This window comes from Musa acuminata, chromosome BXJ3-6 (assembly GCF_036884655.1).
Source record: "Musa acuminata AAA Group cultivar baxijiao chromosome BXJ3-6, Cavendish_Baxijiao_AAA, whole genome shotgun sequence".
NCBI classification, from domain to species: domain Eukaryota; kingdom Viridiplantae; phylum Streptophyta; class Magnoliopsida; order Zingiberales; family Musaceae; genus Musa; species Musa acuminata.
The window spans coordinates 28,990,080-29,017,502 of NC_088354.1; the positions used below are offsets into that span (position 1 = coordinate 28,990,080).

Genomic DNA, 27,423 nt, shown 5'->3' on the forward strand with positions numbered 1-27,423 from the left:
TATATGTTTGACATTTGTATATTTTAAATCAAACATTACATAAGTGTTTTTTCAATACTTAATAGATTGATTCTGATGCTTTAACATATGATACCAATAATATATATTTAATTTATTATAAAAATAAAAAATAATGAAATATTTATTATTATAAAAAATCATCTAAAGGTGAAAGTACTATTAATTGGTACTTATCGCTTACGCCCAGAGACTATCCATTTGATAGACATTAAAAAAACATATTATGTTTCTATAATTTTAGAAAATCAGGTTTATTATCTAAAATTATCAGGATATTATTTCCTTTTGGTGGTTGTAAACTCATTATGTTTATGTTTCAATAAAAGTTAACTTTTTAATTATGTATAATAATCTATATAAAATTAATATGAATATTAAGTTTACAATAATCTCATAATTAAATATTAGAATAAGATATTCTTTCATATGAATTCTTTGAGATTATATATGCTTACATCTATAGTTCACTTCATATTTCTGTTTTAGTGGAAAGAGATATCTTATCACCTTTATAGATTATCTGTTGAGATGTGACTATCTAAAGTCTCATTCTATTAATATCTTTATATATATATATATATATATATATATATATATATATATATATATATATAAATGAAGTTGAGAAATAATTAGATAAAAAAGTCAAAATTATGGGATAAGGGTGATAAATTTCACGGTAATTATGGTGAACCTGATCAAAATCTACTATTTTGAGAGCTTGATAAGTTATTCTTCTGTACCTAAATCAATATGAGGAGAAGTTCTAAAAATGATTATGTATATCTTAAATAGGGTTCCTAGTAAGTCAATTACATTAACTCTTTTGAGATTGGTAGGAAACCTAACTTGATATATTTACATATTTGGGATTATTCTACAAAGATAAAGATCTTCAAATCACATAAAAATAAATTAGATTCAGAAACTATTCTAGATACAAGAATAGTTGAATATGATAATGTAAGATTCCTAGAAGATAACGAATTAGTATGATTGAAAAATCTCAAAAATATAAATTTGATATTAAGAAAATAGAAGTTAATATTCCATTATCATTTTATATTCGAGAGATTATTATTTCTCAAATTACTAAATGATTTGATAAAGGTGAATAACAAAATTATATTAATAAACTCTCACATAATATTAATATTATCATTGATGAACTTGTTAAATAATGATAATTGATAGTTTTAAGAATATCTCAAAGGGAAAGGAGACCTATAATTTTTTTATTATTATGTGGTATATTTATCAAAATTATAATATATGAACCAAAAGGATCTCTCATTATTTTCAGAAATTGTGAAAAGTAATGATTCTAGAAAATGATAAAGTACAATAAAAGAAGAGCTAAAATTAATGAGTCAAAATAGTGTATGAGAACTCATCAAATTGTCCAAGAATCGTAAAAGTGTCTGTTATATAAACATGACTCAAAAGGGTAATATCAAACGATATAAAACCTAGACTTATGGTGAAATATTTTACTCATGAAAAATGCATTGATCGTGAGATTTTCTTTTATTTATTTAAATAAACTTGTTAAGAATCACTATGATATTAATAACTTATTATAATCTTGAGTAACATCATATAGATGTAAAAACAAGCTTTCTGAATGAGGATTTAGATTTATATAGGTTAACATAAATAATTCGGAGAGAAAATAAAAAATATAATATTTGGTATGTAAATTTAGAAAATCTATTGATAACCTTAAACAAGCCTCCAAACAATGATATATAAAGTTTCTTGATATCATTACTTCTTTGAGACTTACAAAAATATTGTTGATCAGTATTTATATCTGAAGATCAATGGGAGTAAGTTTATTATATTAGTCTTATATATAAATAATATTTTGCTTATCAGCAATGATCTTGATTTATTATACTGAACTAAAAAAATTCTCATAAAAATTTTTTAAGATAGTTGATATGAATGAGATATTTTATGTTATTAGCATTGAGATATTTAGGGATAAATTTCAATGATTACTAGGATTGTCTTAGAAAAGATATATTGATTGAGTCGTGGAAAGATTTAATTTATAATTTTATTTAGCAAATGATAAAAGTAAAAAATTTTAATCAAGTATTCTTAAAATGACTTGAAAAAAAAAAGATAAAAAAATATTTTTCTGCATAGTTGAAAGTCTATTATATACTCAAGCAGATCAAATATCAGTTTTGTAGTTAAAATACTAGATAAATATTAGAGTTATCCAGAAATAAAAATACTAAAAGATTAAAAAATAATAATAAGATATCTAGAAAGGACAAAAGATTATATACTTATATTTATGAAATTAGATTAGCTTGAAATTATGATATTACATTGATAACAGAAAATCCAATTTATGATTTATATCTATATCAATTGGAGGGATAATTTATAAGAAAAAATATAAAATAATATATTATTATATTATCAATAATAAAATCTGATTTTGTAGTATGCATTAAGGTCATCATTAATCATGTCTTATGATGTAAAATTTTATCTCATGACTTAGTATGATCAGACTCAATTGCTAAATCATTAAAGATACTTTGTGATATATCATAGTAGTTTTTTTCTCTAAGAATAGTACGTATTATTGTAGCTCTATATATTATGGTATAAAATAGTTGATGATTAGAAAAAAAAGAGTTCATAAATAATTAATGTCAATTAAGAATTTGAGTTATACTATATTGACTATTGATCCATTCACTTATAATTTATAGCTTAAAGTATTTGAAGAAATATATTCTTATGATTAGGTTTGTGAGCGGGTTTATGAGTAACACATAAAAGATATGGTAATATTTATCTAATTCGATATTATAATTAACATTCTTATTTACATAATTTGTTTTCACTATCCTATTCACATTTATATATGTACATAGTGCTAATAGAATTATCCTGATAAGATAAATTACAGGGATCATTTTGGACTACATTAGGAATGACTAATAGTGTTGTGGTACATTGAAGGAAGATAAGATATATTATAGATATAATTAGATTGTGATTAATGTTATCAGAAATATAGAAAAAGAGGAGAAGATAAGTCTAGTTCACATCGCTATAATTTTCGAATCCAATAGAAGTGCAGCTATAGATTAGATTAAAAACTTTCTGACTATATGCATCGTAAATTTAGATTTATTATTATTTAATTTTAGAATTTTATATTAAAAAATTTTGTATAATGAAAGCATAAGAATGATTGATTTTTATGCTCACAACAACGTCATCGGCCCGGTTGGCTTCAACCTGCTCACACGTTGTGGCTGCTGGACCCGACGACTTCAATGTCACCAACAAATGAATAAAAGAGAGACTATGCAAGACACTCCACTCAACGAAGAAATGAGGTAAGGGGAGAGAAAACGAGCGAGAGGGCGAGAGCCAGGAAATGAAGAGTCGACGACGACGAATCTCATTGCTCCGACGAGGAGACGTTGCACTACCACCAGCAGTACCGAAGAGCTCATGGTTGATAATACAGAAGAAGAAAAGCACTTTGTCAGTCGTGATGACAGAGAGCAGGAGTTAAAGACGGCTCTCGAGTAAGCTTATCGCCCCCACCCTTGCGATAAAGAGCCTCAAAGAAATAAAAATGGAATCAAATCGTCGAAATTCAAGTTTCTTATTATCACGACGGTGAGCAGACCACAGATGGTCCATTCTAACCGCGGTGAAATTGCCGTGAGAGGACGACGCGTCTCCAAAACAAAAAATTGATGTCACGAAGACCTTCGTCAGGTGACATTACCGCGTACCAGTCCAGCGTCAAAAAGCCCCACAAATATTAAAAAATAAATAAAAAGCACCAGATTCTAGTTTCTTACTCTCGCTTCCGGTGATCAGAACCGCTACCATCGGCGGACTGTGGTTGTTTTGGAGCAATAGATTCAAACTCACTACGGTCGGCTTTTGTTGTCCTGCCGAATCTCTCTCTCTCTCTCTCTCTCTCTCTACCATTTCTAGCCGATCGACCTGCCGTTCAACAGTCACAATCTGATCACCGTCACTCGGATCTCGTTTTATTTGCAGCGGAAGGATCGGATGTGCGTAATTCGATTCATGCAGCTGTCTTATTTGCTTATCGGGCATGGAATTGAATTGTTGTGCATCTGTCGTTGCACCTTCTTCTACAAGTAATCCATGGAGGAGTTCCTTTCAAGTGTAAGATTGAACATCTCAAACTGCCCGTCAGCATACAGACAGGAGTGCAAGTGGGTAAAACGTTGGATCTCACGACCCAACCTTCTTTTTGCTCGCGTATCTTGCAATTGTATTATGTATGCATAGCGGACAGTAAGTAGCTCATACCTCCAGTGAATTAGGAATGTCACACGTATCACTATTATGGCCGAAGATGCTAATATTGATGATCCATTTTTGATAGCTCGGCTATCTATTTCCCTTTGGGGGTCCAAACCAAACGAAATGAAATGGGACGCAGTCATTTCTTTGCGGTTTGTAAGAACACTTCAATAACCCAAAAGATGCTAAGGAGCTCTTTCCTGTCATTTCATTTACTAACTTGACATGGAACAAATTATGCCTCGGCGGTCTTAGGGCGAAAGCTCAGGAAGAAATGTCTTCCACAGCAGAAATCATAATAAATTAGGAATACAATGGCCATTGCTGCATTTGCTGAAAACTTCACCAAGAAACGCATGATCATGATTCCTAATGGGATCGGCAAAAAATTGAGCGCTTGATTTCATTCTTCTATGTCAAAATTGTTTGCCTAAATCAATCTTTTTCACAAGGCGTAAAGTGGTGTGCAAAATGGAGTCCAGTATTCCTGCAACCTGAAAATTCAAAGTAACAATTCAGCAAAGTCTGCATTCTGAAGAATAACCCAAGGCAACAAAAAGCATGCATCATCAGCTGAGCAGAACAGGTGCACACCGTGAATACACCTCCAATGATGGCACAAACATTGGTGACGAAGTGAGAGAAGGATTTCGGGACTTCAGTTACCAAAACCTGGTATATGTAGATCAGCATCTCACAATATGGATTATCTAAATTTTGTTCAAGTTGATAAAGCAACAGATGCCAACCTGCATGGGAGAAGGCTCAAAATGGAATTTGGCTACAGGAATGTATAGACTGTGCACCAAACTACTGTGGGCTGTGTACTCATACTCCTCGAGCAATTTGAGTTCCTGAGAAGATCCTCTCGACACTATTTCAGTCTTTACAACTTGGAGATAATGCTCAATCTGCAAATTTAGACGAAGACCATAGTCAGAATTTATCGAGTAGTCAGAAAGTTTATCTGTAACTCAACTTCAAAAATCTGTGTTTTAAGCTACACAAATAAAGGTGGCATCAAACACCACCCACGTTTTTCTTTTTGTTGCTGCTCTGTTCTTGTGGTTTGCAAAACATCTTCATTATCAAATGTTAATCTTGATCAAAACAGTTATTTGATAGCAAGAAAGATCTAGGCTAATTTAGAATGGCAAACAAAAAGCCTGTCTCCTTTCTCCATGCAAATTCTTAATAGGTAAATTATGTTTAATGGCTTCCATAAATGGCCATCTATGTTTAACTATCGTGAAAAGCATCAGTGAGAAGATACAAGAAAGGACAAGATCACTTCTTTTTGGTTAGTATATCATGATTTGGATTTACAGTCACTTGACATCAAACAAGGTGCCTGGGGAGAAGGATGATGGAGAATCCTAAAGAAGAAAACTATAAAGCAACAGAAGAGATGTTATTGAAACTTACAGTAACATTTGCATTAGCATGGTCATGATTAATAATATATGATCGGCCCATCAACCGATCATGACTTCCGCCAAGATATGGTGTTAGTCTCTTCACTTCAAACAGCATCCTCTGCGAGAGCTTTTTACCAAAAGAAAATTGTGAAATAACATGCGAGACATTTATCTGAGATGGATCGAAGGAGTGTGATCCAGAGTGAGCTGAGATGACAAGAGTGCCAGGAACCTGAATAATTAGCAAACAAAAGCAAACTTTAAAATTAAGCCAAAAGAAAAAAAAACTTGCATCTCTAGTTTATCATGTAAAAGTGAATATACAAGCATGAAACTTAAACAATTAAATATAAACAAACACCAAGTATTTTTGACATATATGCATTGGAACAGTATAGAGTTATGCCATAAAACGATCAACAAACTCAAGTTCAACAAAGTAACGTGTGGCTTGTATGTACAAGTAAACAAGCAGAAAGCACTTATAAGTCACCCAGTTTAGCTGAACAAAAAATAAGGTCTGCTACCTCTTGTTACAGTTGTCCATTGTCTAAAGAAAAGATGTAATCAATGATATTTGAACTGCACATTATCTCATACAGAAGTGACAAGGTGGTTACCTTCTTAACACGTACAAATCCTTCTATTCTACATCCACTAGTCAATGGTGCAGGACGTTTTGCTGTCTCCACAGAGTGATTTGACTCATCAGCCAATGCCATATTACTAGAGTATCTTGGAATGGGAGCAACAAGAGTTTCCATTGCCTAAATTTTTTCCAATTCAACAATAAGTTCATAGAGTCTTAGTTTGGTGAATGAGATCAAAGAACCTCAATTTTATAAACATGAAACGGCATAAGAAAATAATGTTAAATAATAGCATCAGCAATTAAATAATTCAACTAGAGCAACCAGCATATACCGCTACTAAACTATCTGTGTCACGCTCTCCATAATAAGATTCATGTTCATCGTGTCCGTGGTTTTCCCTGTGACATTTGCCAATGTAACAGAAATTACTGAAAGTAAAACATATCTAGTAATCAAAGGGATTCTGTAATTTCAGATTTTCTAGTGGATTTCAAAAAAGAATCAGAAGTTACTAGAAAAGATGAATGAAAATCTACTTTCAGCTTATCAGAACTGCGGTCAATAAGCATAAAATTGTTGCACACAAGAAAGAAAGAGAATGTTAGAAGCCATAAGATGCACCAAATTTCATGGAATGTGTAATTCATGCCCATCTTTAAAATGATCGTACAGGCCATCAGCAGAAACAGAGTTAAACAAAAGGTTGCATTTGTTCGCCTTCTTGAATCAATAAATGAACATAAGCACTTAAGACTCATCTTGGAAGCAACATATGAAAATATCCTGACTCCAAATCCACTGGCATGATTTATCAAAAGAAAGATAGTGCCCTTGATCAATCCATTGAACAACTCTAATGATGTGAACAAATCCATGTGAAAGAATCTCCTGTCATCCTCACCAGTGATTTAAAAAGACGCTCGGGCGCTCGCCTAGGCGCTCGGGCGAGGCGAGGCGAGGCCCGAGCGCCTCGCTTCACTTCCGAGCCCAGGCGTTGGGCGCTTCGGGCGAGCGCCTGGGTTAAACCAGGCGACCGAACCAGCGTTTTAGGTTTGGTTCGGTCTCCGGTGCTTTAGTTGGTTCAATCGAACCAACTAAAGCACCGATATCAGCTGTCGCTGCCCAACCCTAACCCTGCTAGTTGCCGCTGCCGCTCCCGATTATTTTGATTTTAATATTGTTAATTTTTATTTATTTGAAATTATTGTTAGGTTTCAAGATAAATGACAAATGTATAGAGCAACTCAATAGAGTCTCCAATGACATCAAAAAAAGATCATGCATGGAAGTATAATTATCTGAAGGATCCGAAAGATCCTAATGCAGTGACTTGCATATTCTGTGATAAGACTACTAGAGGTGGTATTTTTTGTGCAAAACAACATATAGTAGGAAATTTCAAGAATGCAGCAGCTTGCAAAAAGTGTCCACCTGAGATAAAAGAAGAGTTGCTAGGTTATATGAATGAAAAGAAGACACAAAAGAATGAATCTTACGGGAATTTACCAGAAGACAATGTTGAACATCTCAGGGATGAAGAAGAAGACTATTTTATGAGTATTAACCTAAGTGGAAAAAAAATATACGATAAAAAAGGAAAAGAAGTTATGAGTACTCACAAGGGTAAAAAAGGACCGATGGATCTATATATGTTTCAAGGATCCCAGAAACAACAAGGGCAAGCAAGAGGCTCAAAATTTAGACAAACAAATATAAGTTATGCTTGTGATAAAGAAGTAAGAGGAAGAACAATTCAGCACATTGCTCGCTTCTTCTATCAGGCTGGTCTTCCCCTTAGTACAACTTGTTTAGACCGTTTTAAGGATATGATTGAAGCTATTGGAAGATATGGTGCAAGATTAAAACCTCCAAGTTATTATGAGATGCGAGTTCTATTATTGCAAAAAGAGTTGAATTATACAAATGACTTATTAAAGGGTTATAAAGAATCATGGGTAACACATGGTTGCTCTATTATGTCAGATGTTTGGACTGACAGGAGGCGCAGGAGTATAATTAATTTTATGATTAATTGTTCTTTAGGGATTATGTTTATGAAGTTAATAGATGCTTCATCTTTTGTAAAATCCGGAGACAAGATATATAATTTACTTGACAACTTCGTGGAAGAAATTGGAGAACAAAATGTCGTTCAAATCATAACCGACAATGGAAGCAACTATGTATTAGCTGGTAATATTCATCTTTTAAATTTTTTAATTATTTTATCTTTAATTAAATGTGTTAAACTCTTAAGTCTTATCATTTTTGCTATCCTTTGTCTTAGGTAAATTACTTGAAACAAAAAAACAACACTTATATTGGACTCCATGTGCTGCACATTGTATTGATTTAATGTTGGAGGTATTTGGAAAGAACTTAGACATCAAGAAAACCTTAGAAAGGGCAATTTTTGTTGTTGGATTTCTTTATAATCATATTGGGGCTTTGAATGATAAGAGAATTTACAGGGAACAAAGAATTAGTGAGATATAGTGTCACCCGATTTGCTACTTCATTCTTGACATCATAGAACGTGCATCGTCAAAAACATAATATGAGAAACATGTTTACCTCTAAGAAATGAGTGATAAGCAAATTGGCAAAAGAAGCAAAAGGCAAGAGGGCTACTGATATCATCTTAATGTCATCCTTTTGGAATCATGTAATTTATATATTAAAGGTAATGGGCCCTCTTGTTCGAGTCCTTCGGTTGGTGGATAATGAAAATAAGCCTGCAATGAGATATATTTATGAGGCTATCGATAGAGCAAAGAAGACGACTAAAAGATCTTTTAATGAAAATGAAGAAAAATATGAGAAATTTTTTACAATCATTGACGAAAGATGAAATTATCAACTTCATCGTCCCTTACATACAACATGATATTATATGAACCCTGAATTCTTTTATAAGATTAAATCTGTTGGGTTTGATGCAGAAGTTTTGGATGGGTTATATCAGTGCGTTGCAAGATTAGTTCTCAGCCTTGAGGTTCAAGATAAGATTATTCGTGAATTATCTTTATATAAAAATGCTGAAGGTCTTTTTGAAATTCCAATGGTCGTTCGATCCAGGACAACTACGTCTCTAGGTATTAATAATTTGATATAATTAATTTTATATATATATTATGTTACTATGTTATTGCTAATAACATAAATTTTGCAGCTGAATAGTGGAGTCTATTTAGAAATTCCACCCCGAACTTACAGCAATTTGCTATCACAGTACTTGGTTTGACATGTAGTGCTTCGGGTTGTGAGCAAAACTGGAGTGTCTTTGAGCATGTAAGAATCACTAAATATTTTTGTTTTAATTTATTTATTTATTTAGATAGATGTATTAATATATTTTTAAATTATATGACATGACAGATTCACTCAAAGAGAAAAAATCGGTTAGAACATCAATGATTGCATGATCTTGTTTGCATATAGTATAATCAAGCTTTGAAGACTCATCATGATTTACAAAATAGAATTGAACCAATCTCATTGCAAGATATTGATGATTCAAATGAGTGGTTGGTGGGAGAAATAGGTGCTAACTTACAAGATACCAAAGATGAGCTTGTATTTAAAGATGATAGATTGACATGAGAAGATGTGGCAAGAGCTTCAGGTGCTGGAGAATTACAAACATATACAAGACAGATGACAAAGAGAAAAATAAGAGCAAAAGCATCAAGCTCGACTTCTGCTATTGTTGAAGACATAGAGAATGAAACATATTTTAATGAAGAAGAAGGAGTCGAAGGACAAGAGGAAGAGGACGAATTCAATGAAGATGATTTATGTGAAAATGACATAATATTGATTATGATTAATGACGTTGCTGTAAAATTTTATTGTTTTGAATTTTGAAACTTTTTGTTAATGTGACATTATGATTTTGTATCTTAGATTTTCTTAATTTAATAACATATTTTTATTTAACATTTTAAATAATTATATTTATTAATTATATTATATATTATTATATTTTAGCGTCTCACTTCGCTCGGGCGAGCGCCTAGCGCCTCGGGAGTTTTTGGACCTTAGCACCTTTTGGCGCCTAGCGCTTTTTAAATCATTGATCCTCACTTCATTCCTCCTTTTTTTTTCACCCAATCTACCTTGGGTTGGGTGTTACCTTAGTGGCACTATTCCTCTTTATCAAACCCATTGTTAAGATGCTAACATCAATAATTTTAATTATCCACACAAGGCCAAGATCAGCACACCACAAGCAGAGGACCCATTAGCTAACAATGATGTGCAAGAGTTCAAGGATTACAAGACTTCTCTATTTAATACCCAATCCGTGATAGCAGGAACCATAACAGCAATGTATTCAGTAGTTATAATGATGGAAAGGGGTCACATGTTCTATGACAGAGCAGTGTACAGTTGGACAAGGAGCATGGATATACTGTGCCACTAAGGAAATTATCATGGGTCCACATCCACCATAAAAATTTATGAAGGCAAGGGTCAGAGGAAGACTGTTGATGACTTTAAGAGATGCAAAAGCTTAGCTGAGGTCAAGTCAGAGATACTTTTCTTCTCATCACAACCTTCCTACCAATGCATATTTCATGGGCCACATATAACATCAATAATTGGTCCAAATTTGTTATATTTGAAGCTTGTATGGCTATTAACAACAATTAATGATGATAGGTGTACTATTCACCGGTCATCATAATTGTACTACATACAATTGGTTTCACATCAGCAACCACAATGCTCCTAAACCTATTATGCTGATATAGCAAATGCTACCAAAACCAAATTTAGTGACCAAGATGCTACATACATCACTGATTGATTCAACAGTGGCAAAATAGTTCATTAATATCAAATGGAGGTAAGAGAAATCAAGGAATGCCGTAGCATAATGGATCTATACCAGTTCGACCATGTACCATACCACTACATCCTACCATTTCAAAGATGAAGGAGAAGAGCAAGGCACGGTGGAGGAGGAAGCAGAAAGAATAAAAAAGAGGAAGGCATAGTGGAGGAGGAAGAAGAATAAAAAGGAAGATTAAGGAAGAAGAAGCCTGTGGAGGATGAGAAAGGAGAAGGGAGCATTGGAGGAGAAAGAAGGAAGGAAGAAGAGAAGGGAGCATACTAGGAAGGTAGGTGGTGGCAAACGACAGTGGACGAAGAACGAAGAAGAGGAGGGAGCGTCCTAGCAAGGTAGGCGGCAACGAACAATAGCGGTGACGATAACGAACAACAGTAACGAGGCGACGTCGTTTCCACATGGCCTGCGAGAAGAGCGCTCATGTTCATGAGCCCTAATCAATGTTTAATTTTTTTTGTTGTTTTTATATTAAGTTGGACTGGATCACTCGAAACAGGGTAGTCCGCATACCGGTCCACACCTGGATCGATACATACCGCCTATTTTGTTTCACTCCAAGCAAAAAATGACTTCCTTGAGAGAAATATCATACATTATACATTATATATATGTACATATATATATATATATATATATATATATACATACATATATATATATACATACATATATATATATGATGTATGGTTAGTAATAAGTCTTAAACACACATGTTAAATTGTTATTAAAGCACATATAGATTAAAAAAACATGGTTTAAAAGGGTTTGGAGAGGTTCAAAACTCAAACTTGTCAGTCCAATTGGTACTAGTACTGTACCAATTTGGTCGAAAACTAGTATCAGCAAGAGGTCAAGATTGAAAACCATGATGCCAACTGTTTGAGTAAACAACTTTTTAGCCGTGGCCTCGGGGCCGACGCAGCTTGGTTCGGGTCCGGATGACGGGTCGCCGTTTCCTTCAGGAAGGGGCTCCTTGCCAACGCGCCCGGAGAGAGGCGCCTCGCCTTCGTCCCTGCACGCAGGTCGGGTCGGGATGCTCGACCCAACCCCTCTGATGATTAAGTTAGTCGATGATCGTGGGAGTCGTTTGTTTTTCTCCCCCCTTTTCTGTTTAGAATGCAAGGGTATTTATAGGGGAGTTCGGTGTTACCTGATGTGCTTGCTCGCAGGGGGTAGGATCGTACCTTCTGATGACGTCTGACATCGCTATTGGCGTGGCGTGCGGAGTCGAGCCTGAGCGGTCGTTAATGGGCCTCGGTTGGTGCTACGACCCGTGTCAGCCACGCGCTGTCAGCCCAGCAGGGACGCGGGACGTCAGCGGGTGTCACGCAAGTCTTATCGTAATTATCACCCTCATCATACTCCCCCCCCAAAGGAAGCTATGCGTCAGTTGCCGAAAAGGAGGGGTCTGAGGCATGGCTTCAGTTTTAAAGAACTTTCTCCGTCAGTCGAAGGCCAGTTCGCCGCTCTGGGCGTGGAGATCGTGGCGCTTGGCAATCAAGGAAGGTCGGGTGTGCCGTTACGGTGCTGGGTAGTGAGTGGCCGAGAAACTTCAAAGAATGACTCGTAGGTCAGATTGGGCTCGGTCGTAGGGGTGGTGGCCCCCTCGGGCGAGCAGGCTGTGTAGGCATGGCCTTGGATAACGTGCAGCCGAGGAGCACGACTCAGGCGGGTGGGCCGAGGAGCTGAACTCGGGCGAGCGAGCCGCGCAAGCGTGGTTTCAGGCGATACGAGGCCGAAGAGCACGACACAGGCTGCTATCGAGGAGCCGAACTCGGGCGAGCAGGCCGCGCAGGCGTGGTTTCGGGCGACACGAGGCCGAAGAGCACGACACAGGCGGCTGCTGCCGAGGAGCTGAACTCGGGCGAGCAGGCCGCGCAGGCGTGGTTTCGGGCGACACGAGGCCGAAGAGCACGACACAGGCAGCTGCTGCCGAGGAGCTGAACTCGGGCGAGCAGGCCGCGCAAGCATGGTTTCGGGCGACACGAGGCCGAAGAGCACGACACAGGCGATTGCCGCCGAGGAGCTACTTCGATTGGATCTGTTACGCTGTGTTGCGGGAGGTGCGGGTGGCCGGGTAACTTTTGGTCTGTTCGGAAGTCCAGGGGACGAACCTTTTCGTGAATCACCAGTTTTCGAGAAGACCAACAACTCAAGCCCGTTGTTTGCCACGCGTAACGCGCCTGTTGGTCGTTCTGTCAAGCTATATTTATGGCGGAATGACGTTTGCATCATCCCAATGCGACGTGCCTGAGAAGAGAAAGGGTCGATGTTTTTGCCGGGATTTTGTCTATAAATAATGTGCGGCTAGCCCCTCGAAAGTCTCCTCACTTGTTTCTATTCTGCCGCTTCGTACTCCATCATTTCGTTTGCGCCGATCGCTCTTCTTCTTTTCCAAAAGGTCGGTAAGGATGGTGCCTTCTTCCCCTTCCTCTTCACCCTCTTCCTTGGCTAAAGACGAGCAAACGGCGGCTGTGTCGAACCCCAACTCGTCTTCCGACGAAAAGGCGGCCCGAGCCCTTAAGGCCCTGATGTGGCCACACGACCTCGACTCCACCGTGAGCGAGTCGACGCTCAGTCGCCTCCGGGACCTCTATGGCATCCCGAAGGAGTTTGCCCTCCATGCTCCCGAGCCCGGCCAACGGGCGTACGATCCGATTCCCAGGGGTTTCGCCCTTACCCTTGATGCTTTTGAGGCCGGGTTACGCCTCCCCTTGCACCCCATCATAACTTCATGTATCTCATGGTGGCGTATCTCCCCGTCTCAGATGGCGCCCAACTCTTGGCGCTATCTGGTGGCGTTCCTAGGGGAGTGCCACTACGCTAACATCACCCCGACCCGATCCCTCTTCCTTTCTTGTTTCCGGCTTTCCAAGGGGTCGGGGGGCTACTATCTGTCCGCCCGAGCGGGCTTCCAAGTGAGCGGGGCTCCTTCCAGTAATAAGGGATGGAAGGGGCGCTTCTTTTTCGTTAGTCGCTCGGAGGACTGGGGGTTCGGGCTTCGATGGGCGGTGCGCGTGATAGACAACACCGCCCCGGGTCTAGACGATGGGGAGCGCCAAGAGCTCCGGAGGCTTAAAGAAATCCTTCCAGCCTCAAGAGCCATCCGGAGTATGTCCGAGCAGTGGTTGGTCGAGGCGGGTCTTAGCCCGATGCCTCGAGGTATGCCCTAAGGGGTAGCTTTAGGGTTTCTGTTAGGGATTAACTAGCCAGCTGACCAATGTTGGTGCTTTTGCGTAGAGATGGTGGTTCTCCGAGACCTTCGTGGGGGGAAGACCTCGACGGCCCCGTCCACTCGTTCGTCGACCGAGGCGAGGGCTGGCTCGAGAGAGGCCCCAGTGGATGTTGAGGCCGGTCGCCCTCGGAAGAAGGCGAAGACCTCCTCAGCAAAAGCCTCTGGGGAGTCAGCGGCTCAGCCAGCGGGGGCTGTCGTTACACCAGCTGGACGCACCAAGAAAAGCCTCGGGCGTGGTGAAGCTGGCACGAGTAGGGAGGCGGCGGGGAAGGCCCCTCGAGAGCCCTCCATCCGCGAGCTTTGTCGCCTTCAAGCCCGGGGGGAGGACGAGCCCTACCAGGCACGGGCGATGGGTGATCTTCCTCCGGGTGAGCCCTCCGACCCGCTGACGGCCCGCTGGGAAGGCCTTTCCCGGGGCAGCCGGGTGTGGGCCGACGGGGATTCCGCGGCCGGGTTTGTCCGCGGAGGGCTCCATCCCGACATAGCTCGGGATCTGTATACTCTGCCCTCGGAGGTTCTTCTTGTCAGGTCTGCTAAGTCGCTACTGTGGGTAAGTGTCATTCCGCTGGTTCGGTTGCGTGTGTTCGGATAGCTCTTGTTTTAACTCGTTTGTCTGCAGGGCACTCACTATGCCGCGGCGCTGATGGACCGCGTTCGCGACGCGGGGCGGGTCATCGACATCTTGAGTGACCGCAATGCTAACCTCCGGAAGCAGGTGGAGGAGGTCCGCGCCGGGGCGGCTCCTGAGGTGGTCGCGGCAGCCGAGCAGCGCGCCTCGGATTTGGACGCGGAGGCAACGCGCCTCCGGTCCGAGCTCAAGGCGTCCGAGGAGCGGAATAAGGAGCTTCAGATGCATCTGAAGGCGTCGGTGGCCGAGGCTCGTTCGGCAAGGGGGGAGTCGGTCGAGCTGATCCGTCGGCTGGAGGAGTCGCGTGCTGAAGCGCGGGGGGCTGCCGAGGCCCTAGCCGTCGAGATCCGCCAGAGGCCAGAGAAGGACAAGAAACTGATCGAGGACTACAAAGATTCCTCGGGCTTTCAGCTTGGCCTTGTTCGGACCAGGCGGGTTTCATACGAATACGGGTACCGGATTGCCCTCGCCAGCTTCAAGGCGCGCCACCCCGGCCTGGAGGTCGCGGAGGATCCTTTCGACTCCTTCCCCGAGGACATGGGCATCGACATGCCGGACGAAGTCCCATTTGATGACAGCCCCGACGCTCTAGAGGCATAAATGTAGACTTGTTTGTACATATTTTTTCCTTTCCCTTTTTTTGTTGTTCGGGTGTGTAATGTAATGCGCTTCCTGAAAATAATATGGCTGTTTTTATCCTCATCGTACTCGTTTGTCTTGTGATTTGCCTTTTACTAATGCGTTGTGTTGTACTAGCTTTTGTTAAAATAACTCTCGCTTTTGTTACGTCCCAGCTCATCGTATTACGGGAAAAACTTTTTGAGGTTTTGCGAGTTCCAAGTCCTTGGCAAAGCGTGGCCCTGCATCGTCGCGAGTCGGTACGTACCGACCCTAACAACTTCGATCACCCGATAAGGGCCGTCCCAATTGGGAGCTAACTTCCCACGTGCTCGGGTCGGGTCGCTAACCTCGACCCTGCGTAAGACCAGGTCACCCAGCTTAATTGGCCGAGGCCGCACCTTACGGTTATAGATTCTAGCGACGGCCCTTTTATAGGAGAGGTCTTTCAGGTGCGCATTAGCGCGCCGCTCCTCGAGCAGATCGAGATCGGCTCGCAGTCCCTGGGCCGATACTCGTTCGTCATAGCTTGCCGTCCTCGGGGTAGGGAAAACCATCTCGGGAGGCAAGATAGCCTCGATCCCAAATGAGAGGCTGTAAGGGGATTCTCCGGTCGCGGCCTTGGGGGTGATCCGCAAGGACCACAAGATACTGGGGAGCTCGTCCACCTAAGCTGATTGGGCCGTTGACACTCTCCTCTTGAGTACATTTAGAATAGATTGGTTAGTGACTTCGGCTAACCCGTTCGTTTGGGGATGGGCCACAGAGCTGAACCTCAGCTGAATCCCGTAGTTCGCACAGAACTCCTGGAACCGAGCACTGGTGAACTGGGATCCGTTGTCCGTGATGATGGCTTCAGGCAACCAAAATCGAGTCACGATGTTTTTCCAAACGAATTTCTTCACTTGTCGCTCCGTGATCGTTGCTAGTGGCTCGGCTTCGGTCCATTTGGTGAAGTAATCCACGCCCACGACGATGTATCGTCGTTGCCCCGACGTCGGTGGAAAAGGGCCGAGGAGGTCCAATCCCCATTGTGCGAACGGCCACGCGCAGTCGATGGGGGACAAGGGGACCGCCGGTTGCCTGGGCGTTCGGGCATGCCTCTGGCAGGGCCCGCACCGCCGCACGTAGATTCTGGCATCTCGGGACATGGTGGGCCAGTAGTATCCTTGACGAAGGATTTTGTAGGCCAAGGTCCGAGCAGCAATATGCTCCCCGCAGATCCCCTCGTGGACCTCAACGAGGACTGCCTTCGCTTCGTCAGGCTCGAGGCATCATAGTAGGGGCTGTGAGAAGGATCGCTTGTAGAGCCGTCCGTTCACCTCGGAATACCATGCTTGCGTTCGGCGAATGCGGTGCGCCGCGGCTTCGTCGTCGGGAAGAATCCCATTGCGTTTGAAGAGCAACATCTCCTGTACCACGTGGCATGCGCTTCGGCCGGAGTTACATCCGAAACTGAGTGTTAGGACTCTAGCTAGGAGAGTCCTAATTGAGAGGGACACTCTGTTAGGACTCTAACTAGGAGAGTCCTAATTGAGAAGGACATTCTGTTAGGAGGCTTTTTCTTAGAGAAGAATTAGGAGTTGTAAGGGAATAGGAGTCTTGAGTAGGAGTCATATTAGGAGTTGGTTAGAAGAGTCTTAAGTAGGAGTCCTATTAGGAGTTAGGGTTTAGAAGCCCTATAAATAGCCATGTATTCCTTCTCTTTTCATAAGCAATAGATGAATCTTTTCTGCAGCCTTTGAGCAGCAACTTGGAGGGAGGAACCCCTATAGAGTTCCAAAGAGGCCGATCCCCTAAAGAGATCAACCCCAAGTTTAGAATCTGCAAGGGTTCTAACACCTGGTATCAGAGCAGCATTCTTGGCGTCTCGTTGCCCTTCCACAGCCATCCATCAACCCTCCACAACCGCCCAAAGCAATTCCCACAATTGCTTAAAAGATCGTCGCCAAATTCCACCGTCATCTCCACCACCGCAGATCATACTTTGATCTCCCTATGAATTGCAACAGGTTCTGGTTTCCTACCTTACTGCTGCTGCAATTTAGTTATCCCTATTCGAAAATCCAAAAAAAAAAAAAAAAAATTTCGTTCCTATATTGTTGCAAATTTCATCGTAAGTTGCTGAAATTTTTCGACGAGAATTCTGCTATCGCAACTTACACCAATTTTCTTGTTGTTACTGTCGAAATTTTCTTGATGGACATCCTTGCTGTCATATAAACTGAGATATTGCTGTCAACTCTCTCCTCAAATCTCTCAAATTTTTTGTGGAGATTTCATCGAGAAACCGCTGTTTCTTCGACGATAATTCTGCTCTTACAAGACAACACAATTCTGCAGCAAACTTTCACTGATTTCTATCAAACCTATACATGCCTTTAACCCGTCAACAAAAGAGAGATCTTAACATCACAGATTTGGAGTCATATACTATGTCATATGAGGAGGCAATCAATGCTAAATTTGAAGCCTTTGAGGCACGAATGGAGGATAAGATTCGGACTCTCCTTACCGAATTCAGTTTGGGCCGACCACCAAGCCCGAAGAAATCACATCAAGGAGAGAGCTCTAACCAATCACATCATGCCCAAAGAGATGACTTCCAAGAGAGGGGAGGCTCTATGACCGACCCCAACTATTCGCGCATGAGAGTGGACTTCCCTAGATGGGAAGAAGGAGACCCAATTGGTTGGATCTCGCGCACGGAGCGATATTTTCGGTACCATAAAACTGCGGATGCATCCATGGTGGAAATTACAGCTATACATCTTGAAGGGGATGCCATACAATGGTTTGACTAGTTTGAACACACTTATGGAGCCCTTTCATGGCGACAATTCAAAGGACTACTGATCCGCTTCGGACCAACTTATTACGAGAACATTGACGGACAACTAGCAAAGATCCGACAAACCTCCACCATTCAGGAGTACCAAACCAGGTTTGAAAGGTTATCTAATCAAACTCGTGATTGGTCTGAAAAACAGTTATTGGGGACTTTTATTGAGGGCTTAAAGCCGGAGATCCGGGGAGAAGTTAAGGCGCGACAACCATACACGCTTATGGCAGCCATCTCTTTCGCACGACTTCAAGAGGAGCGATTGAACCATGAAGCCCGGAGGACTAGGATCACTCCACGACCTACAATACTAAAGCCCTCAGCCCCCCCTACTATCAACCGAGTCCCTGCACCGAAAAGGTTAACAAGAGAAGAACTTCGGGAGCGATCTGCGAAGGGGTTATGTTGGCATTGCGACGAGCCGTGGAGCCGCGAGCATCGCTGTAAAAAAGGTAGACTTCTTATGATTGAACCAGTAGAAGAAGAGGTCATTGAACATCTAGAAGAGAGCCTTGAACATGAAGAAGAAGATATGGAAGAAGAGCCACAGCTGACCGACATTACGGTACACACACTAGCCGGCTACTCAAATCCGCAAACGATGAAAGTTGGAGGCCTTCTCAAACAACAGCCGATCACTGTTCTCATCGACACGGGTTGCATTAATAACTTCCTGAATAGTAAGGTTGTTGCTCGGATGGCACTGCATATTGAAGGTTGCAGCAAGTTCGATGTAAAGGTTACCGACGACAGAATCCTAAAGTGCGACCAAAGATGCCCGCAGGTGAAATTATTACTGCAAGACCAAGAAATTATCACCGATTTCTTCCTCCTACCAATCGATGACTATGAGGCAGTGCTTGGTATAGAATGGCTGACTACACTATGTGATGTCTCTTGGAACTTTTCTAAATTAATTATGAAATTCTACTGTAAGGGCAAACAGATCATCCTACACGGGAAGCGCGGAAGCAACGTTACCACTGTTTCGACCCAACGAATGGAGAAAGTTTTACACAAGGTAAATGGTGGCTTTTTGATGCACCTCCAACAGCAACCAGAGGGGAAGAAAATAGAATTTGAAGATCAAAATCTTGCCCAATTGCTTACTGAATTTGCCGACATATTTGCTGAACCGCGCGGTCTTCCTCCTTCTCGGCAACATGACCATCGAATTCCAATCCTTCCGGGCAAGCCACCAGCGAACACTCGACCATACCGATATCCTCACCTCCAGAAAGATGAAATTGAAAAGATCGTAAAGGAGATGCTTGAAACAGGGGTGATTCGACCAAGTTGCAGCCCCTATTCCTCACCGGTGCTACTTGTACACAAGAAGGACGGAACTTGGCGGATGTGCATCGACTACCGAGCTTTAAATGACATCACCGTCAAGGACAAATACCCAATATCAGTGGTGGATGAACTTCTTGATGAATTGAAAGGAGCTCGAGTCTTCACGAAGTTGGACCTCCGATCCGGTTACCACCAAATTCGGGTATGTGACGATGACATTCCAAAAACTGCATTTCGCACACATGATGGCCATTATGAATTCTTGGTAATGCCTTTTGGACTCACTAATGCTCCTTCAACCTTTCAAAGTCTCATGAATGATATATTTCAGAACTTTCTTCGTAAATTTGTGCTGGTATTTTTCGATGATATTCTCGTTTACAGCCCTTCTCTTGAGACTCACTTTCAACATTTACGGATTGTTTTGACGATCCTTCGGGAGAATACTCTTTTTGTTAAGCAACCAAAGTGCAGTTTTCTCCAGTAAAAAGTAGAGTACCTTGGGCATATAATATCAGAAGGAGTGGCGGTAGACCCAACAAAAATTGAGGCAATGCAAGGCTGGCCGAAACCTATAAACGTGAAATTACTGCGGGGGTTTCTTGGACTAACGGGCTACTACCGAAAATTTGTTAAGGACTATGGGAAGATCAGTGCACCACTCACTTCTTTACTGAAAAAAGATGCTTTCCAACGGTCGGACAAAGCCTCTGTTGCCTTCGACAAACTTAAAGCAGCCATGACAACGACGCCGGTACTTGCGCTACCAGATTTCAATAGACCCTTCATCATTGAGGCCGACGCATCTGGAGTCGGAATTGGAGTCGTTCTCATGCAAAATGGTCGACCACTCGCATACACTAGCAAGGCATTATCTCCCTCCCATCAAAACATGTCAGTATATGATAAGGAGATGTTTGCCATTGTACACGTAGTAACGAGGTGGAGACCCTACCTGATCGGCCGGCGATTTCAAATTAAAACTGACCATAAAAGCCTCAAGTACTTTTTGGAGCAAAAGATATCATCCCCTGAGCAGCAAAAATGGGTAACCAAACTTCTTGGATTTGATTATGAAATTATTTACAAAAAGGGGAAAGAAAACGTTGTTGCAGATGCACTCTCACGGCTACCTGAACAAGCTAAAGTTTCAGCCATCTCCCTTCCTACCACCGGTCTCCTCGAGGACATTAGGGAAGAATGGAAGAAGGATCCAGAGATCAGCAAGATCATAAAAAAATTGGAGGAGGATCCAAGTGCAATAGCCCACTACACTTGGGATTCGAGGGATCTACGCTACAAAGGTCGCATTGTGCTTATACCTGACTCCCCTTGCATCGCAATCATCTTGCACGAAATGCACTCCATACCTTCAGCAGGGCACTCTGGATTCCTAAGAACCTACAAAAGAGTGAAGTAAAATTTTTATTCGAGAGGGATGAAAAAAATTATTGCTGAATATGTGGCACAATGTGATGTATGTCAACAGCATAAGGGTGAAACTATGGCAAATCCAGGGAAGCTACAACCACTACCCATACCAGACTCAGTGTGGACTGACATCTCCATGGACTTCATTGAAGGGCTGTCATCTTCCAAAGGTAAAAGCACGATTCTCGTGGTGGTTGATCGACTTAGGAAATATGCTCATTTTTGTGCTGTGAGAAATCCCTACACTACTGCTAGTATTGCCTAGATTTTCATAGAAAATATTGTTAAACTGCATGGGATGCCAAGGTCCATCGTAAGTGATCGTGACAGGATCTTCACTAGTAAATTTTGGACCGAGTTATTTCAGTTACAAGGCACCAAACTCAAGATGAGCACAGTGTATCATCCACAAACTGACGGCCAAACAAAGGTGGTAAATAGGTGCTTAGAGATGTACCTCCGGTGTTTCGCTAGCGACCGACCAAAAGAGTGGGCGAAATAGCTTCCCTAGGCCGAATGGTGGTATAATACTACATATCATTCATCTACAAAATATGCCCCTTATGAAGCATTGTATGGTCGACCAGCACCTGTGATTTCAAAGTATGTAATTGGCTCAGCCAAGGTAGATCAGGTTGACCAAGAATTGATTGATAGGGACAAACTCTTACAACTGTTAAAAGATAATCTCTCTACCGCTCAAGCCAGAATGAAGCAGCAAGCCGACACACGACGAAGTGAAAGAGAATTTTCAGCGGGAGATTGGGTTTATCTTCGCCTACAACCATACAAGCAACTCTCTATCAACACTCGAGCCTCCAAGAAGCTATCCCCACGTTTTTATGGGCCCTATCAGATCACAGAGCGTATTGGAGCCGTGGCGTACAGACTTAAATTACCTGAGGATGCCAAAATTCACCCTGTCTTCCACGTATCATGCCTAAAGCCCAAGTTGGGAGAACACGAGTCACCCCAGATCCAACTGCCCAACACAACTGAGGATGGAGTTATTCAAGCCCAACCACAAGCCATCCTCGATCGCAGGATCGTGATGCGTCGCCGACATCCCTCTACTGAAGTACTAGTGCATTGGAATAATCTACCACTTGAAGACGCCACATGGGAACCATATGAGGAGCTGAAGACCCGGTTCCCTGAGTTCATGGAATCTCAGCCTTGAGGACAAGGCTGATTTGAAGAGGACGGGTCTGTTAGGACTCTAGCTAGGAGAGTCCTAATTGAGAGGGACATTCTGTTAGGACTCTAGCTAGGAGAGTCCTAATTGAGAGGGACACTCTGTTAGGACTCTAACTAGGAGAGTCCTAATTGAGAGGGACATTCTGTTAGGAGGTTTTTTCTTAGAGAAGAATTAGGAGTTGTAAGGGAATAGGAGTCTTGAGTAGGAGTCATATTAGGAGTTGGTTAGAAGTAAGAGTCTTAAGTAGGAGTCCTATTAGGAGTTAGGGTTTAGAAGCCCTATAAATAGCCATGTATTCCTTCTCTTTTCATAAGCAATAGATGAATCTTTTCTGCAGCCTTTGAGCAGCAACTTGGAGGGAGGAACCCCTATAGAGTTCCAAGGAGGCCGATCCCCTAAAGAGATCAACCCCAAGTTTAGAATCTGCAAGGGTTCTAACACTGAGATGGCGCGGAATGGGAGATCTTTAACCTCGGAGCGGTTTTCGTGGTCTGGTCCTGAAGCCATCTTCGCCAACTCGTCGGCTCGTTCATTTTGGCTCCTCGGCACCCTGGATAACGTGAAGTGGGAGAAGTTGGAGGCTAGGCTTTTTACCTCTACCAAGTACCTTGCCATGGTCGGTTCCCTGGCTTCGTACCCACCGCTAAGTTGCTCGGCGACGAGCTGCGAGTCAGTGAAGACGTGGATGGCGTCCACCTGCATTTCAAGGGCCAGCTTGAGTCCTACCAAGAGCGCCTCGTATTCGGCTTCATTGTTGGTTGCCCGGAACCCGAAGCAGAATGAGCGTTCGAACGAACGTCCGTCGGGGGCCGAGAGTACCAACCCCGCGCCGGCGCTGCTGGAGGTAGCCGAGCCGTCCACGTGTAGGTCCCACGCCCCCTCTGACTGCTCGGGGCTTCCATTCCCGTCTTCAACCAATTCCGCGATGAAGTCGGCCACGGACTGGGCTTTGATAGCAGTCCTCGGAACGTAACGTATGTCGAATTCTCCGAGCTCTACCGACCACTTGAGGAGCCGCCTGCGACATCAAACTTAGACAAAACCTGCTGGAGCGGTTGGCCAGTGATTACCTCAATCGGGTGAGCCTGGAAGTAAGGGAGTAGTTTCCGAGATGCCAGCACGAGCGCCAAAGCGAGCTTTTCGAGTGGCGGATACCGCTCCTCGGGTCCGTTCAGGACGTGGCTGATGTAGTAGACTGGTAGTTGTTCCCCGGAAGCCTCTTTAGTTAGGACGAAGCTGACCACGTGCTGGGAGGGGGCCAAGTAAACGCTGAGCTTTTTCTCGAGAGTAACCGAAGCAAGGCGGGGGAGGTTGGCCAGGTGCCGCTTGACTTGTCCAAAAGCCTCTTCACACTGCACCGTCCACCGGAAGTCCTTGGGGTTCTTTAACGCCCGGAAGAAGGGGAGGCAACGATCACCAGACCGAGACAGAAACTGGGATAAGGCAGCAAGTCGTCCGTTTAGTCGCTGTAAGTCCTTGACTGTTCGAGGGGCCTGCATGTTGATGACCGCCTGAACCTTTTCCGGATTCACGTCGATTCCTCTTTCATGCACGATGAATCCGAGGAACCTTCCCGAACTGACGCCGAAAACGCACTTTGCCGGGTTTAGCCGCAGGCCATACCTCCGGAGCGTGGAGAATGTCTCGGCCAAGTCGGTCAGGTGGTCTACCGCCATGCGACTTTCCACGATCATGTCGTCGACATAGACTTCGACGTTCCGCCCGATTTGAGCGGCGAACATCTTGTTCACGGCCCTCTGGTAGGTGGCGCCTGCGTTTTTTAGCCAAAACGACATGACTTTGTAGAAATACACCCCCAGATCGGTGATGAAAGCCGTGTGTTCTTGGTCCTCGGGCACCATTCTGATCTGGTTGTAGCCGGAGAAGGCATCCATGAACGACAGGCATCCATCGATTCTTGGGAGGGGATAGCAGTCTTTCGGGCATACCCGATTGAGACTCGTATAGTCAACGCACATCCTCCAGTTCCCATTAGATTTCTTTACCAGCACTACATTAGACAGCCATCGCGGGTACTTGACTTCCTCGATGAAGCCAGCCGCTAAGAGTCGCTCCACCTCTTCGCGGACGGCGAGTTGCCTATCGGGGGCTTGGCGTCGTGGTTTCTATTTTACTGGCCGGGCGTCAGGTGATACATTCAGGTGATGCTGGGCGGTCTCTGGGTCGACGCCGGTCATGTCGGATGGCGACCAGGCGAAGACATCGGCGTTCTCCTGTAAGAAACCGACGAGCTGCTCTCGTTCTTGCCGGGGGAGTTCCGACCCGACCTGGACCGTCTGATTCGGGCGATCCTCTATCAATGGCACGTCGCATGTGGGCGCCATCGGCTCCGGGTGTGGTGTCGGCCGCTTCTCTTCTCTCGGGTCTTCTAGAGGTTGGTCGGTCCTCGCCCTTTTGTGCAGCGAGACCGCCGTCAAGTAGCATCGTCTGGACTCTCGGGGGCTTCCCCAAACTTCCCCTGTCCCGGCGAGGGTAGGAAACCTCACCGTTTGATGATAGGTGGAGACTACAGCTCTGATTTTGTTGAGGGTGGGGCGGCCGAGGATGGCATTGTAAGCAGTAGAAAGATCTACCACCAAGAAGGTGGATATCATCGTCTTTGTTCTGGGCGGCGCTCCCAAGGTGAGGGGCAAGGTAACAGTCCCCAATGGTGAGACCGAATCGCCGATGAACCCCGTGAGCGCCGAGTAGATGGGCTTCAGGGATTCTTTGGTTAACCCCAACTTCTGGAAGGCATCCAGATAGAGCACGTCGGCTGAGCTCCCGGTGTCGATCATGATTCTCCTCACCTGGGAGTTAGCGATTCGAGCCATTATCACAAGCGCGTCGTCGTGCTCCGGTGGCTTGACGTCCTCGGGAGGGAATGCGACCTTGGGGTCGGGACCACATTGGGGAGCGTCAATCCTGGCGGAATGGGCGTATGCCTTTCTCCCGGACATACTGGTTCCCCCAGCCGTCGGTCCTCCGGTGATGACATCGATGTGGCGCTCCACGGCGCCCTCCGGGAGAAGCGAGGGCTCCTCGTTACGTCGGACGTACCGACTGAGGTGACCCCCGCGGACAAGCTCCTCGATTTGTCGTTTCAGTTCGCGACAGTCTTCGGTGTCGTGCCCGTTTTGCCTGTGAAAGCGGCAATGCTTAGATTGGTCGGCGAGCTCTCGCGGGTTTCTCATCGGAACGGGAGCCCTGAGCAACCCTCTCTCCTTTATCTGGAGAAATATCTCCGTTCGAGATGCGCCTAGGGGGGGCAGAGGAGGCCTCGGAGCGGGCAGGTCAGATTGGTCCAGCCTGCGCCTAGTCGCGGTAGGCTGCTGCCCGCGAGCCGGCTCCGGTCTAACCCTCGTGTGCTTTTCCTACTTTCCGGCCATCCAAGCCTCAGCCGCGACGAACTGGTTCGCCCGCTGAAGCATCTCAGGTACCGTGGAGGGGGGTCTCTCAACGAGAGACCAGAAGAATCGGGAAGGTCGCAATCTCGTCATGAACGCCTGCATCAACAGAGAGGGGTGAGCGTCGGATAATCCCCGGATCTGCGTAGCAAAACGGTTCACAAAGTGGGAGAGGGACTCGTCCTCCCTCTGGTGTAGTCCGAGAAGCAAGGAAACGAACGGTTTCGGTCGTGCGCTGGATAAGAAGTCGAGCTCGAAGTCTCTAGCGAGCTGGTCGAATGAGGCGACCGTCCCGGTCCTCAGGCCGCCGTACCACGTGCGGGCTGGTCCCCTTAGTGTTGTGGGGAACGCCCTGCACATCAGAGCGTCTGAAGTTCCATATAGTGCCATTTGGGTGCGGAAGGCGGCTACATGGTCCGCTGGGTCGGTGGAGCCATCGTATGTGTCCAGAGAGGGGAGACGAAAGTTCTGTGGGACTGTCTGATCCCATATTTCGGGGACGAATGGGGATCCCTGATGTATATCCTCCCCGAGCTCTCCTCTTGACCTGCGGACCTCCTTCTGTACCTCGTCAAGCCGTTGACTGACGAGGAGCAACTCGGCTCGCAGGGAGTCCGTCGAGGCCGAAGGAAAGACCTCGGGTTGGGCGTGGCCTCTCCGGTCCGCCGTCACTCGATCCCTAAGTGGGGACGACAGGACCCGAGGCGAAGTGGGAAGCTCTAGGGGCCGCGCCTGAGCCTGAGCAGGCGGCTCCTGTTGTCGCACCGGTTCGGCGGCCGACGGGTACAGCGTTCCGGAGACGAGTGGAATGATGGACTGTACCATACCGGTTAGAACTTGGACCTGATGGGTGAGGTCGAGAAAGGCCTCGGACGAGACGGGCGATGGTTCGGCGGAGGGGGCGTCGGGCGGCAACAAACCATGGTCGTTGAAGATCCGCCAATAGCGCTCTGAAGTTGTGGCGGGGTGTTCGCTACGGAGACCCGTCCGCGGGGAATGTTCCCTTGGAGCCCCAACCGGATGCGCCCCCTCGACTGCGGGTTCGGCCGAGTCAGCCTGGCGATCCCTCGACATCGGCCCTCCTTCTAGCGCCATAATGTTGGAGTAAACAACTTTTTAGCCGTGGCCACGGGGCCGACGCGGCTTGGTTCGGGTCCGGATGACGGGTCGTCGTTTCCTTCAGGAAGGGGCTCCTTGCCAACGCGCCCGGAGAGAGGCGCCTCGCCTTCGTCCCTGCACGCAGGTCGGGTCGGGATGCTCGACCCGACCCCTCTGATGATTAAGTTAGTCGATGATCGTGGGAGTCGTTTGTTTTTCTCCCCCCTTTTCCGTTTAGAATGCAAGGGTATTTATAGGGGAGTTCGGTGTTACCTGATGTGCCTGCTCGCAGGGGGTAGGATCGTACCTTCTGATGACGTCTGACATCGCTATTGGCGTGGCGTGCGGAGTCGAGCCTGAGCGGTCGTTAATGGGCCTCGGTTGGCGCTACGACCCGTGTCAACCACGCGCTGTCAGCCCAGCAGGGACGCGGGACGTCAGCGGGTGTCACGCAAGT

At 44.5% G+C, this 27,423-nt stretch overlaps 1 protein-coding gene across 3 annotated transcripts in view; it reads right to left on the bottom strand.

The window, feature by feature from the left end:
• Nucleotides 1–4,464: 4,464 nt before the first annotated feature.
• The window catches only part of LOC103988734 (protein disulfide isomerase-like 5-4), a 35,940-nt gene continuing 12,981 nt past the window's right edge, over nucleotides 4,465–27,423 (bottom strand). For all 3 annotated transcript variants that reach the window (XM_065153941.1, XM_065153943.1, XM_065153944.1), the window contains 6 exons: nucleotides 6,690–6,756; nucleotides 6,386–6,532; nucleotides 5,773–5,997; nucleotides 5,097–5,258; nucleotides 4,942–5,019; nucleotides 4,465–4,841 (listed from right to left, as the gene is read on the bottom strand). In XM_065153941.1, coding sequence (XP_065010013.1) covers nucleotides 4,764–4,841; nucleotides 4,942–5,019; nucleotides 5,097–5,258; nucleotides 5,773–5,997; nucleotides 6,386–6,532; nucleotides 6,690–6,756 — 757 coding nt within the window. In that variant the 3' untranslated portion in view covers nucleotides 4,465–4,763. The remainder of the gene's footprint in view (nucleotides 4,842–4,941; nucleotides 5,020–5,096; nucleotides 5,259–5,772; nucleotides 5,998–6,385; nucleotides 6,533–6,689; nucleotides 6,757–27,423) is intronic.